This window comes from Sparus aurata, chromosome 4, assembly GCF_900880675.1.
Source record: "Sparus aurata chromosome 4, fSpaAur1.1, whole genome shotgun sequence".
NCBI classification, from domain to species: Eukaryota; Metazoa; Chordata; class Actinopteri; order Spariformes; family Sparidae; genus Sparus; species Sparus aurata.
The window spans coordinates 18,413,115-18,428,583 of NC_044190.1; the positions used below are offsets into that span (position 1 = coordinate 18,413,115).

The window sequence follows — 15,469 nt, forward strand, 5'->3', positions numbered from 1 at the left end:
GTGGACAGTGACATCATCATTCCGGAGACCACTGAGTAACATTACAGAGCAGATCGGATATGTAGTCCCGGGCAACGGGTAACATCGCATCACCACGGCACGGCGATACTGTCATTACTGCACCACAACCACGGACGCAAAGGCAACATAGGACCACCACACACACACACACACACACACACACAGCACAAATGAGCAAAAACATCTCTCCGGGGAGACAAAGTGAGCTCATTTATTCTCTCAAGTCTTCTCTTCTTTCCAGAAAATCTTGCTTAATGATCAAAACATTAAGGAACGAATCACGGATGCTTAAATGACACGTTCTGGACAGCACCGGATGGCCTTTATGTACTCGTTTGCTATCACATCCTTCCCTTCCATCATTTATCTATCCAATATCTCAAGAACCACCTTTAAACAAACACTCCAAGGGGGGTAAGCCATGTTTTGGTATGTTTATCTGTGCCTTGGAAGATAAACGGTTCTGGTAAATTCTTGCGCTTATTTGCTCTCGACTCTCTCCTGTGGATTGGAAGCATATGGCTTCATTGCATAACATAGGCGAAGAGGGCAAACATGGGCAGGAATGACTTCACATAATTATATGAAATGGGAGGTCGGTAGGCTCCCTGTGTGGCTACAACCTCGAGTTGTGGCCTTCGCTGCAGAACACAAGCTTCTTTACACATGCCTGAAAACAAATGGAGGCTTAGTCAGTGCTTCCTTTTCCCAGGAATCAGCAGTTTAACACAGTTCGACACAGCACAAAGGACAAAGAGTTCCCCATCCCCACTGCTGCATTAAATCCCAATCTGTAAGATACCATTTGGTTCACTTTAAATTATTTGATTAATCATTCAAGGTCAGAATCTGCAAACCACAGAATACAAACACAAATAGGTTTTTAAGAATAATAAACAGTTCAGTTCATAGAAGGTGTAAAATGCATATTAAGTGCTCAAATGTTAGTTGTTGCAATCTCAATCTTTCTTTATGTTTTGACATATTAGTCCTCTTGAATGTATATATAAAAGATCATACTATGCATTTTGGGTTTTTGCATTTCCTTTGTTGTGTTATGTAGCAAATAGTGCATGCAAAAGGTCTGCAAAGTGAAAAAGCCCAAAGTCCACGCCAAAGGGAGTTACTCTCTCCCAAAGAAAACACTGCTCCTGCACTGGAAACACCTGGTTTGGAGTCAAGCCTTTATTTCTCTAACTAATGTGCATCACTATCATATTTCATATGTATTTGATATGGAAAAACCGGGGGGGGCGCTCATTAGTTTAGTTAGCAGAGTGGGTGTCCCATGTGCAGAGGCTTTGTCCTCCCTGCAGCGACCTGGGGTTCAAGGCCGACCTGTGGTCCTTTGTTGGCACCCCCATCATGTTTCCTGTGATCTCTGAAGCTGTCCTATCAATAAAGCCATAAAAGGTTCCTCAAAAAAATATATGGAAAGACCAGTAAAACACTCCCACACACTGTACACTTCATTTGCAATTAAACTTGACAACAACGTTTCAGTACTTAGACCTTCATCAGGTTACTTATATATTCATTATAAAATATATACACTCCAGTCAGTCAGCAGACATACAGTCGCTACTGCTGTGGCAGCATTATTTTAGATCACACTACTTTGCTCTGAGTAATCAATGCAAATGTGCAACTCTCACCAAAGATTGAACAGGGGCAAGATGTCTCAGTCTGTAGCCATATTGGAGCGTTCAGGACACAGTGTGAAAAGGGATGCTGCAGCAATACACCATATGAGAAAAATTATATTTCACAATGTTAAAAGAAGTCAGAAGTTCCTGGATCCACACCAAAAGTTAATGGGGTCTTTTCTGGGCTGAGATCCATTGTCCATCCAAGTTTTGTGGAAATTTGCTCATTAGTCCTACCCACAAACAAACCAACCAACAAACGGTGACAGGTAAAAAAAAAAATAATAATAACCTCCTTGGTGGCGGTAATAAAAGGATGGCAGCACCAAAAACAAGTTAAAACACATGACAGGTGCCTGCTATCAGTCCTAGATTTGATCGGCACATCTTTCAAATACAGACTCAGGAAAGACAACAATCGAATGCTACTCATTGTGAGCTTGGGAGTTAATTTTTTGACCTGGAAACACCTAAAACAAACTCAACCCAAAATCTAAGTTGAAAACAGAGTTTTCTAAGTTGACTAATGGTTCCTGATTCTGTTTCTGTTTCATTTCATTCATATTTTTATACCTAAACTGTATATGGCTGAAAAAAGTATGGATTAGGTCTTCAAACGATTTCCAGTGAAGAGTGATGAATCATTTCTGTAGGTTGAGGTCAGAGCAGGTCACGCTGTGAATTTTAAACTCTCTGTTCATGGAAAGGGTCCATTGTTTCACTGCTTTACTAGATACAGATCAGACGCTCCTTTAACTCGTCTGGGGAAAGAGGGAGAACTTTTCTTTGGGGAAGCTTCGGGGAGTGTTAAGCACCCAGATGCACTTTTCAAACTGTTTTGTCTTATTAGTGATGTGTTTTTAACGTGTGGGTTTCAACGCTTTTTAATCTGCCTTAGATCCTTTTTATTTGTCACCCTTTAAAATATTCTGCCTGGTGACAAAGCTCCAATTGCTTTCATTCACCCCTTTTAAGGAAGAGAACACTGTCACACCACAAGTATTCCTGAAGTGAAACACGGTTGAAGAGGCATGCGAGAGGCATCATCACTACTTTGCCATCTCTGCCATTCATTCATGCTTTCATACTTCTGGTTTTGTTGTGCGAGGCTAGCTGTGCAGACAATTACTGACCGTTCAAGCAATGATCTACATGTTCTGTCTGGTTCTGAGTTTGATTCAGAGCTAAATACAAATACAGTCCGCATTTCACACATGCCCATGTCATGACCCCTTTTACAGTAGATGGCACCATTTTTCACGTGTTGTATACATTTACTACTTGCCAAAAAACAGGGCAGGTATGAACCGCCCTCTAACTCTGAGCTGAACTAAGCAGAGAGTGCAGGGCTGTTTATTTCTTGGCTGGACAGATGTGTTTAGAGTGTGAGGATCTTTGCAGGTTAAGGGCACTCTGACTGGTGGGGCAGGGTACACAAGAAGGGAGTCCGACTCTAAGCTGATATAACACAGCTGGCTGGCAGATTGCATTTCTCTAAAATACCCAAACAGTCGAGGAAAGTGAGGAAAGGTGGAATACAGTTGGGATGCTGTAAGTGCTCCATAGAGACTGTGTGAAAGCAGATCTGGTATGACGGGTGAGTGTTTATTACCCCAAGGAGATGCAGCTCCAGATGTGCAGAGAACACATGCAAAAATTCACATACAAGTGCAAAGATGGACACGCAGAAATAATCTATACTTTCTCACATATGCAGTCCAGTATGCACAGTCCTTACACCAAATTACTGTGCAGAGGAAAGAGACTCAAAACAATCGCGTCTCAAGTTTATTAGCTTTTCTACAGCTTTTGATTCCTTATAGATATAGTTTGTCGTTTGTTGTGCAAATGTGGATGTTCTTTGAACCATGATTTTTTCTCAGCATTTAAATTACCTTTTAGGGCGGGGGTATATATATCAATAGTATATTGTTATCATGGTATGGGACTATGAATCATCTTAGATTTAGATATTGTTAAATCATGATATGGCATTAATGTTGTCTTTTCCTGGTTTTAAAGGCTGCATTACAGTAAAATTGTGTAATTTTCTAAAATTACCAGACTGCTCAACTTGATCTCTTACTTGCCTTCACCCACTTAGTCATTTCATCCACATTACTGACCATTATTAATCAATAATCTCATTGTGTCAATGTTTTTTTTTGTTTGTTTTTTTAAAGTATTTTTTGGCCTTTTTATGGCTTTATTGAAAGTACAGCTGAAGATATGACAGAAAACAGGGGAAGAGAGAGAGGGAGTGACACGCAGCAAAGGGACCCGGGCCGGGAATCAAACACAGGTCTGCTGCAGAGTCTTCCATAGGTCTTCCATATAAATATTTATGTCAGACTCCATTAATTATTAGTAGTTTTATCATTATTATCATAAACAACAACAACAACTTGAAACTAAGTAGTAGGGTGAGAGGGGACATTGGGTTTCGGGATGGGAAAGGGGTTTATTGTTTTTCATCTTAGAGACTGAAGTGGCAGGTGATTTCTGGGGTAAATCTTTTTCTGTTTTTCATTTGATCTCTGCGGAAGAGGATTAGGGCCACATGTGAATTTTTTTTTTAGTTCTGACTTTAAAGTCAGAATTCTGAGAAAAAAGTCAGAATTCTGAGATTAAAATCAGAATTCTGACTTTTTTCTCAGAATTCTGAGAATAAAGTCAGAATTCTGAGAAAAAAGTCAGAATTCTAAGATTAAAGTCAGAATTCTGAGATTAAAGTCAGAATTCTGACTTTTTTCTCAGAATTCTGAGAATAATGTCAGAAGTCTGCACATGTAATTTTTTTTTTGAGTTCTGACTTTATTCTCAGAATTCTGACTTTTTTCTCAGAATTCTGACTTTTTTCTCTGAATTAAAAAAAAAATTCACATGTGGCCCTAATCCTCTTCCGTAGATCTCTGATTGACACACACTAGCTCACCAATGGCACAGTCAGTTTAACGCACTTTGACATAAAGAGCGGAGGAGCAGGGGATTGAACCTATGACCCTCTGATTAGTTGACCACACGCTCCCCACTGCAACCCTAAGCAGTTACAATAATGTTCACCGTTTTAGTTTAGCGTGTTAGCATACTTACATTTGCTAATCTGCACCGAACACAAAGGATATTTGAGGATGATGGGAATTTTTGAGTTTTGCAGGTACTTGCATATAAAGCAAAGTTCAACACTTTGAAATATTCCTGTATGGTGGCACTGGAGAAACAGTCGTAAGTATTTATCTCCTTGGCAATCCATCTAAGAGTGACTGAGATATATCAGTCTCCACCAGCGTCCCAAGAGCCAAGCCCTGGCGGTGAAGATCACGTAATATGATCAAAGGCTCCAGAACAGCTCACAAATGGGCTGTGTTTTGTCAACAGCTTAATTCCAAGGTCAAGAATGAGCTTTAAAGCTCAAAGAGCTGAGGTTCTCAAACAAATCGTTTTGGATTTGTCGTGCCTCCTCGCTTCATTACACACTGACTCAGCAGCAAGGAATTTTTCAGCTCTTCAAATGAAACAAAAATTGGCTTATCTGCATGTTTCTAGCCATGATGTTCACGTTTTATGAGTCTTTTAAATGTTCATCTGTGAGCGCAAAAACACTCAAAAAGCCTCAACTCTGTCATCCTCTGGCTCCCGTCCACCGAGGCGGGGCCAGGGGGTTGTGTACTTGGCCGTGGCCTCATGGGAGCAATCTGTCCTCTTAAAACCACACCAAACAGCACCAGCGTTTATTAAAGCCCCTGTCTTGCTTGAAGCCTCCCCCTTTAACTCATCTGCTTGGAAGTGGTTCGCCACGAGAGGAAAGCAGGCAGAAAAAGTGCTCTGCGAAGGAGCATGAGATAAGTGGGTTCCACCTTGTGCCTCAATGCGATGAGCAAGAGAAGAAATCGGTACATTCGCACAGGTGGAAGAAAGATGTCTGACCCAGTCGTACCCCAAAGGATCGGCTGGTTATACAACACTCACAGCTATGTCGTGTTTTCTGGACTCATCTAAGGAGAGGAGATCTGAGGCGTGATCTTATCCTGCTTTCAAGCACAAGAAAAGCTAGATCAGACTTGTGTGCTACAGTGGTGTTTTTTTGAGGGGGAAATGTCTTATCAGGGCTTATCAGAAAGATAACATTGTGTTGTTGTTGCCGTCTCATATGGTTTCTATGCAGAACGCACGCTGGCTTCATTTGAGGCCGTAATCTCAGTGAGACATCGCCTGACATTTTCAAACAGGATGGACCTTGTCTGGAAATGTCTCCGTGATTTCAGCTGGCAGAAAGAAAACACTGTGTGACGATTCAGCACTTTAAGCGCACAATGGAGGTGACACGTGACGGCACAAAACAATGTGTACATGCAGAAAAGCTTTGCATAACTTTTGGAGCTCGCAGCACATACAATCACTGAGAATCACTATTGTCACACAATGTTTTTTAAGATTTTTCACTAAAAAAACACTACATACTGGAACTTTAAGTTTTACTCCACTCCATTCTAGATGGAAATCGTGTTTTTTTTTTTTTTTTTTAATTCAGCTAGATTTTCTTTGCAGTAATAATCACAAGCCATTTTGCAGAGTAAGATTTTGCATCAAAAATCTGTTCACAGAAATACAAATTGTTATCCCTTATATAACACAACAGCATTGGCTCAAATAAGCTCAAATTCAACGAGCTACAGCACTAAAACACTGTTTTGCATCTGTAGCACCAATCAAATAATGTCACTAAATGCATTCTCCACAATTGATATTTGCTCATTTGATACTCAAGTTCATTCTTCTCATAATTCTTCTGTGCTGCTCATGAAGTAAATGGCAAATAGAAACTTAGAGGTATTATAAATGATTAATATGAGCCTTGTTACAAGTATTTATTATTAACACATGTTTTTAAAAGAGTTTTAATATTCCCTCTGTAAAACCCATTTTGATTTATTTAGTTTAGTTATACAATTCTTTTTTTTTTTTTTTATCTCTCAACCTTTAGGTTATGAATTTACCTTGTGGACAGTGGCGGGGCCCACTATGTCATTCCCATAGAGAGGTGTTTCATTTCACAGCCTTAGACATTCACATTTTTCAGACTGTGCTCAAAGAGAAAGCCAATTTTGTCCTGAGTGGGTTGTGAAGAATTCATTCAGGGACAAAAAAAAATTATGTAACCTGAGGACCCTTTAGGCTGATTTAATGGCAGGGGGCCACATCTGCCATAACTCTCTGTCAAGTTAGTATACACTGGACAGGGTGGAGAAAGAACATATGCTCCGTGTTCTCAACTGTCACTGCAATAAGAGCTGTATCTCTGGCTGAGATCCTGTGAACCCATTATGGAAACTTTTTTTCCCTTCAAACTGTAATAAACTGAGAGGGATGTCGGCTGCTGCTCCCACCATGAGAACATGCCTCCTTTCACAAGAAAACATTCAGTTGGATAAGCGCCTTCTCAATCAAGGTATGCTCATCCAAGTGATTCGTAAACAATATAGTTTGTGTTGCAGAATATAAGAATTATTTATTGCATGTGCCATATTAATGTCTTTGCCTTTCTTCCTTTGTTGAAGTAGATCACATAAGGTCCAGTCTATGCAATTCTGTGGAAATATATCAGAATAAAGGTTTTTCATGTCGTCACTGATGATTACTCACTTCAAAATCTGTCTGCTGTACATTATTTACACAAAAATAAACTGACAAAAGCACAGTCCAATCTCGCTGAGTCACCCCTTTTTACCCCAAACTGGACAAAAAGAAATCATTGCTCATCTTTTTTCTTAAAACTATGTCCTAATGTCTGCGACAGAGAAAGAGGAAGGAATCCCAATTGTGATATGCAGACACAGCAAGTTGAAAAGCCATAACGTGTGTCAACAACCAGAGGAGCAATAACAGTTTACAGTGGACACAGTTAAGGGGATATTAAGATAGTCATCTTTGGCAACAGAATCCGGGGTGGTTCCCTGCCAACTGTTAAATCAAACGCCACAAAACTGTCAAATAATTCTCGGAAGTCCATTTAACTCTCAAACAATAACTGGGCTGAAATGTTGTATAAAATCTTAAAGTGACATCACTTTCAACTGAAACAACCATGCCTGTTTGAGAGTTCAACTGTTGTGATTCGATATTCTCCATCTTCATCACAACTTCTGGTTTTTGTCCATGTAAATTGCAGCTCTTGCACCACCCAGTGGTTATGATGGGCATTACATCAGTACAAGAGTGATTGATGCAGTTCTTTGTCTTCTCTTTAAACACATTGCCCCAGTGTACTTTCGTCCTATTAGAACTGAAGAGTAAAACCAACAAAATGAGGTGTGTTTCCCTCTTGTAAAGAATTCAGCCAGATAGGCATAAAAGTGTTTAGAAAATTATGGAACAAAGCTGTTATCTGTTATTGATGCATTTGTCTCTCATATTGACAAAGGAGCACTCCAACTTAAACCAGACAAGTCTTCATTTCAACATACATTTATTTTATATAAAAGAAAACAAGGGTTGCAATATTAACAGTTATTCACACAGGGCCATCACTGGAAAACGACCGTATCCAACATGGCAGCTAGGCACTGAACAATGTTGGATGTCATTAAAACATCTACGTGCTCCTCCAAGTGCCTCTTGGGATCCTGCAAGAAGGACAGAATAACATTAGAGAAGAAAACAGACAAAAAACAACAGCGGTGAGACGTGATTTTGTGGTGACTATGTTCCACACGAGTTCTGACAAGTCTTTGGTTTCAACTATCTTTAGGAAATTTTAATGACAAAGTGACTCGATCTCTGCTCGTACCGACATGTCTGCACAATCTGACTCATCCAATGCTCGCTCTTTCTCTCTCTCATTTACCTCTAAGACTCTAACACCAAACACAAACACCAACTTTTATGTAAACATTTTTGTCATATAATAAATAAATCAAACAAGATTTTTACCTGTTTTCCAACATTCTTGATTGCCAGCTGTTCTGGGGTCATTTTGTCCTCTTCTTCAACAGCCTGGGGTGGAAACACAACAGTGTCTTAAAATTGCAGGGGAGCACAACAAGAGCAGGCACTGTGCGCTTTTTTTTTTTAAATGCATGCAATGCATTTTACAGGTTTTGTGCTGAACAACTGAATGAGGTGAGGAAGCAGTGATTCATTAACACCGTTACTCTTTATTCCCTGTATAACAAGATTATGCAGCAAGATTTTTTTTAAAAGGTGCACTAGTAGTTTTGGAAGAGAAATTCAAACTCTAAAAAGTAATAATTAAAATATTAAGGTGATATTAGATGCTCAGAAATGTTAATTTGATGAATACATTTCCATAACTGATTACACAAGCTGTCGTCAGAGGGGAATTAGGTCTCCGCAACAGTTTTTGAAGCTAGAAAAGGTGGCTACTTAGAACGATCCTTCACTTATGAACCAAGCGAAACAGTACAAAATTGTGTTGCCCTTTCATGAAAGTTTATTAAAGTTGGTTAATTGAGTCAGGAATTTCAATTAAAAAAAAATGTTTGTCATATGATTAAAATGTATTTCCCAAAACACCATAGTGCACATTTCAAATCAACTGTAAGAATACTTCACTAAATATTTTATCATAAAAAGGTTAGACAAAATGTTGTATACTGTTGTTGTATGAAGAAATGCACATCTTTGTTCACTGTATGCAGTTTTAATTGCTGTTAGTTGTTTTGATTGTTTTAAATTGATGAATAACTACATAATGATAAAATGATGGATATGGTCTAAATGTTGTACCTTATTGTAGTTCTTAGCCAGCTCCAGCATCTCCTTGACAATGGTCTCATTGAGCTTGCAGTGCTCACTGTAGTCCTGCAGGGTCAGACCCTCCATCCAGCTCTTCTTGTGCAGGTTCAACAGCATCTGAAGAATAATTAAAGTTATGTTTCTTATGCTCTCTTCAAAACACCCAAAAAATCCTTGTGTGATTAGTGCACTCTCAAACCTTTTGCTCCAGCTCATTTTTCCTGTAATTGATGGTGATGGAGTAGTAATGTCTGTTTAGTCCGTGAATCAGAGCCTGAAAACATGAAATCAAATGTTCAGTATATGAAGAAGTAACACACAAAACTCCTCTGTGTTGACAGAAATACACCAAACATTAGCACTAATATGCCGAACTGGATCTTTGACAGCAACAGAGGATTGAGTCACATTAAACTAGTTTCATATTGAAACATGAGAAGTGTGAGTTTTCTCTAGCTGTAACAAGGTGAATCTGATATGATGCTCATCTGTCCACTTATATCAAAGAAAACTGACAATCAGCAGAAATTAAACCTAATTTGACTGAAGCAGCCATTAGGATGAAACTCTGCTCCTCCTCATTGGGAGGTGGGGAAAGACCAACCAAAAGATTTAAGGCCTTTTAAAAGAAATTCACCTGAAACTATTATGATGTAATTTCCAATGTGTTACCTGGATTGAAGGCTTGTTCAGATGACCCAGGTTTGATGTGGTTTGTCTTGGTTCATGACCCAGCACCATCATGTTGGCATTGATCAGTCTGAAGGCATCAATAACAACCTGTAGAAGAGAGGGGTGGTTTATTGAATTGGTCACTTTGGATTCACAATTAATAGTAGGTCATTACTTAATAGATCTCGAATGTAACTAAAATAAGAGCTAAGGAGTTACAAGGTACTCCTGCAGCAGCCACACATCTTTACCTTTCCCTTGACGCTCTGAATGGGATCAACCACCACAGCCACAGCGCGCTCTGACAGGGCCTCGAAGCTCTGCTGTGTGTTGATGTCCACACCAGACAACCAACAGCCAAAACCAGGGTGACTGTGGTACCATCCCACCACCATCTCTGGTCTGATGAACAGCGAAGAAAAACAAAATTTAGCCAAGAATTTTGATGCTTGTCGACTATGTGAAGTTTCATTATACAACTCAACCTTAAATTAACATGAAAATTGCTACAGTCTTATTTTTACAAGAACATTCCAATATTTTTAGGGCCATGCAGGCAAATAAACACTGATTATTTTCTAAATATTGCAATTGAAGATATGTGTTGATAGTTTTACCTGCCGGTCTGCTTCAGCATGTCCAACATCTTGGCCTGGAAGACCGGGTCCACGGCTTCAACACTTACACCCTGTGAAGCAGAAAATTTACACAATGAAATTTGTTGTAAAATTGTCAAAGTCAGCATTCAACAAATGTACTCTCCCACTACATATAGCAAACAAGAATAAGTCAGCTTTACTGATTATGTTATGGGGATTAGATTAGGTATTTCCTACACAAAGTTGAATATATATTAGGATACATACTGTTCCTGACTGGGGCATGGCAAACACATCGATCACTCGCACTGTGTAGTCATCAACAAATTCTCCCAGCATCAGTCCCATGACCTCCATTGGTACACCAGCACGCCCGTGCTTCAACATCTGTTGAGGAGCAAACACGAGAGACAAAGGGGACAGAAATGTTACAATGTTATCACTACAAAAATATATATAAATACTTTAAAAGGACATGTTAAAGCAGATGAAGTGTGATTACCTTGAGCAGAGCCAGAGAGGAGATGTACACCTGCTCCGCTGTGTCCACAGCAGGTGCATCTGTCGGGGGGCCCTGAGGAATCAAAACAAAGTTTATTTATCAGATCAGGTCTTTCAACTTCAGCAGGTGCTCAGATTTTTCATTACAATACAACAATTGTTCAGAATTTTATTGCATGTAATGTATAATGAGTTATCAGTTTTTATCTTTCAGTAGTGTGGTATGCCACATTATCAGGCTTGACAGATTTGTGCAAGCATGGATCCTAAATGTGCTATGGGCAGAAGCATCAGTTTAGCCCATCAAATGTTTTGTAAATCTTATCTAATAAGCCCTCAAGATTAAGCTAGGATTGTTTGGGCCTACACATCGTTTTTGTTTATGTTCTTTATCTATGGACGATTCAAACAGTGTGTTACCTGGCCAAGCCCTGGCATTCCACCTCCAAGCCTCAGCAGCCGGTCCATGTTGGGATCTGTCAAACAAATAGACACGATAATGAAATTAGCTTAACTTCAGACCAGCAACTTGTACTACTGTCTCATATCAAAGAGACAGTTTTTATTTACCGCAAGTCCTTCACAAGATAATTTATAAGTAAACCAAGAACGTTTTAAGTTAGATTCTGTGCAATGACGTCAAAATATGCACATAGGGGAGTTGACTCGAAGGTCTTTGCTTTAAAATTAAACTACAGTGGGCAATCTGTGTATGGATCATGGTTAGGATTTCCTAAGACTTTTCTCTACGAAGAGACTTGACAGGTGTCGTAAGGGTTTACTGATAACATGATCTAGTTCAGCCTTGGGTTTAATAATTACCGTTATATCGAATTTTAGCATTTCCCGGGGAGTTTTAAAATATGTGTTGAAATTATTACATAAACTAGTACATTCTGGTCTATGAGACATGCCGTAGGTTCATGTATTCATATAGGGACATTATTGCTGTAACGTTATGAAGTTATAGGACCCGTAGAAACCTTAAAGAAAACTGAAGTTAGCAACCAAATAGTTAACGTTAGCTTCAGTTAGCCAAGTTAGCATATTTACCCATAGTCACGTCAACACAACAACAAGAGCCAAATACCCATACATTTATGCTTGATTCTAATTATCATTAAGTGTGTATTATCTTTAGCGTTGAACCAATTGGTAAATGTAGCATTAAGTGACATCAATTCGCTGGATTAATTGACTGGCAGGTAACGTTACCCAAAGCGTTAGCCTCCTGTTAGCCTACTCATGCTTAGCCTCTGTCAGCTCGCCGCACAAAAGCAGCAACAAATTATCAACGCTGAGTCCATCTCACCGTATTTCATTAAAGCTACTGACTGTGCTAAAGCTGTAGGTCTGCTTACCTGCTGTCAAATCTTTTGGAAGTTCAGAAAAGTCTGTTTTACGTTCTGTCGAATCAAACCAACTGCCTACAATGAATCAGCCAGAATTGTCTTTTTTTTTTTTACACGAACTACTTCCGTCGCACAGATGACGTGTTTTGTTGCAGCCCGCCTGCCGACTGCAAAGTCTGGACCAGACACAAGGTGGCGTAAAAGCCATTTTACTTGATACTCATACTGCTGCTACTGCTAGCATACTGCAACTACTGTTAATAACGAAAATGATCATGTTAAATATATACTTATTGTCTTATAGGATGCAGTTATATCAGTGCAGATGTAGACGTCACATTGATTACAGCATACAGTTGTTTTTTTCATAACGTTTTGAAAACTACTAGATTTTATCAGGTAAGTTACCTAATGCTTTACAATTTCCCATTTCCATGTGAGCTTTTTGTTGATTAACCGCTTACTTAATGTATTATTATATCACTGGTTCTGTGTTCACTGTAAATAGGACATCTGGTCTTTCGACAGGAGGAATAATTTTCAACTTATGATGTTTTAGGCAAAGTTTTTACATGAACTGCATAATGCTTTCTAAGTAGACCTGAATGAAGGCGACCTATTTTGAGGAGATTGGTGGTGAACCTCCTCTGTATTATTTATGACCTTTAAAGAGTTTTAGTTCCTCCTTTGTTTACGTGTCTTTACCCTCATTTATTTTGGTGTTGCTGTGATTGTAACTTGTCAACCCTGTGCTGTTGCTCACCAAATTTAATTTTTAAATATGAACTGTGTATTCAAGCTAATGTATGTTAATTAATGTAAAGGACTTTGAGATTTTGCATCTGTGAAAGGTGCCACGCAAATTACCTTAACTTACATGCTAAAACTAATTTCCATATTACTGGTATATTTAAGTCCATGTTTTACTAATTAACCATTCAAGCTTAGATTAGAGTAGTTAATTCAATGTTAAATTGCACTCTGACCTTGCCTGCAAGAGCTCTCAGTCCTGGTGTTATCTTGATATGAAAGTAAGACGCAGCATTTCCTTTTTGATACCAAAAAAGAGTGAAAGCAGCTGTGATGTTTGTGTGGTTTCTCAAATTTCAACATGCAAGCATTTCATTATTCCCAGAGGAGCCCCAAACTCTGAGCCAAACCACACCATCACTGGCCTTGTGAAAAAAACCTCCTCCGCTGACTTTCATGTATTCTTTACTGATACAGTTGACAATCCGGCAGAACAACTTGTACAATCCCACCCTGCAATGTTACCGGCATCAGTGACCAGCCAGACAAGTCAGATGACGTGCTGAGGTGGTCAAAGGGAACTTCAAATTCCCTAATTCCTCAGTTGATGAGGAAGGGGCTGATAATCATCCACATTCCTCAGTCCCTCCCTCTCCACACCCACAGAAACTCCCGCTACCTCGACATGATTCAGTACGTTCAGCAGCCTCAGTCAGGATGTGCATCCTTATGATGGGCTAAACTAGTTTCTACTGAGAGTTAACCTACATATGGTACATGTTATTAATGCTGCCTTTGGACCCAGGGCCTTCAGCGTTTTATCTATTTTCCGTCAGATTACTGCTGACACAGTTTAATGCAGTCTCTTGTAACGACACTTTAGCCGGCATACATCCTGCAATAAAGGATCCAATGTAAGCGATCAGAGTCAGAACAATACCTCGTCATTTTCTCTGGAAGTTGTCTGAGTTTATTGTTCGGTGAATGATTATTGCTGACTGGGTCACCTCATTGAATTCAGCTCCGCTTCTGATCGGTTGATGGCCTTCCAGTGGTTCAATTTTGTAACTATTCATTCTTCCCATTTCAAGTCGTTTCTAAGTTTCTTTTGATAAATGACCTGGATGAACAATGGACAGATAAATTAGACAAAGGCTACAGATCATTTGACACATTGGATAGTTACAACTGAAGCAGACTACGTTCCAAATACAATGCAAACGGATGCTCAATACGCATCTTTAAAGCATGAAATGTAGTTTATTTATGTTTAAATCCTGTATAAAATCTCACCTGTCACTAAAAGGGCAGTTTATATGTAATCAGATTAGAAATACATCATACCAAACGGTAACATAGCACAGGAAGTAATCTATATAAAGACTAGGAAGCTGATTATTCAGATAGGAATGATTGGACTTCAGAACATCACAAGTAGCTTGTAACATGACACCAGCATGAAACCTTAATCCTACCAGCAGAGGAAATAAGGGAAAGAAATTTGATGCTTTAAGAGCTTCCCTGCACCCTGATGGGATTTGGATTTAGCTTCGCTTTATAAATCTCCAGCAGGACCTACAGCAGGATGGCTGCTAGCGGCAAGAGCAGCTTTTGTGCCCTTAAGTGTTCGTACTTGAATGTAAAATGAGTTGAATTTATATAAACGTGAAAGGTAAATGTGTGTCTAGAGAGTTAAGTCCAACACTACTGGGGCCCACATATGTGCTTGTGTAGTTTAAGATTTAAGTTTCTCTGCTGCATCTTTACCAATCTGTCTACTTTAGCTGTCTGGATAAACATAGCGTCATTAAACCGCAATGCAAAGTCTGTGGTCTGATTCTGACTTGGTAGTTGCACATCATCTCCCCTCTCTCTTTTCATTACTGTCATCTCTTCACTGTCGTCTCTTAAATACAAATGTCCAAAAGATGCTTCAAAAAATCATGGCAGGATTGTCCAGTTTCCCTTTGAGAAGTGAAACCAAGACGACTGTGTCACACCACACAAGTGCTACGTCTGTTTCTCTGTGGCTTCAACATGTTTGCAAAAAAAAAAAATGTTCAAGCACCATAGGCAACAAAAGGCGCATGAGGTCCAACAGTAATAAACTTATTCCTTTGCATCAGCTTGTTCCAGCTCTACATGGAAGCTTTATAGAGTTTACACTAAGTGA

General features: G+C 39.3%; 1 protein-coding gene across 1 annotated transcript; it reads right to left on the reverse strand.

The window, feature by feature from the left end:
• Nucleotides 1-8,116: 8,116 nt before the first annotated feature.
• On the reverse strand, nt 8,117-12,708 carry psmd14 (proteasome 26S subunit, non-ATPase 14). Its single transcript, XM_030413278.1, has 11 exons — nt 12,556-12,708; nt 11,615-11,670; nt 11,196-11,267; nt 10,961-11,080; nt 10,712-10,782; nt 10,346-10,496; nt 10,095-10,202; nt 9,622-9,696; nt 9,414-9,539; nt 8,598-8,660; nt 8,117-8,290 (listed from the first exon to the last, which is right to left on the reverse strand). The coding sequence occupies exons 2-11, from the start codon at nt 11,660-11,662 to the stop codon at nt 8,192-8,194; spliced, it is 933 nt and encodes a 310-aa protein (XP_030269138.1). The 5' UTR covers nt 11,663-11,670; nt 12,556-12,708; the 3' UTR covers nt 8,117-8,191.
• Nucleotides 12,709-15,469: the final 2,761 nt, after the last annotated feature.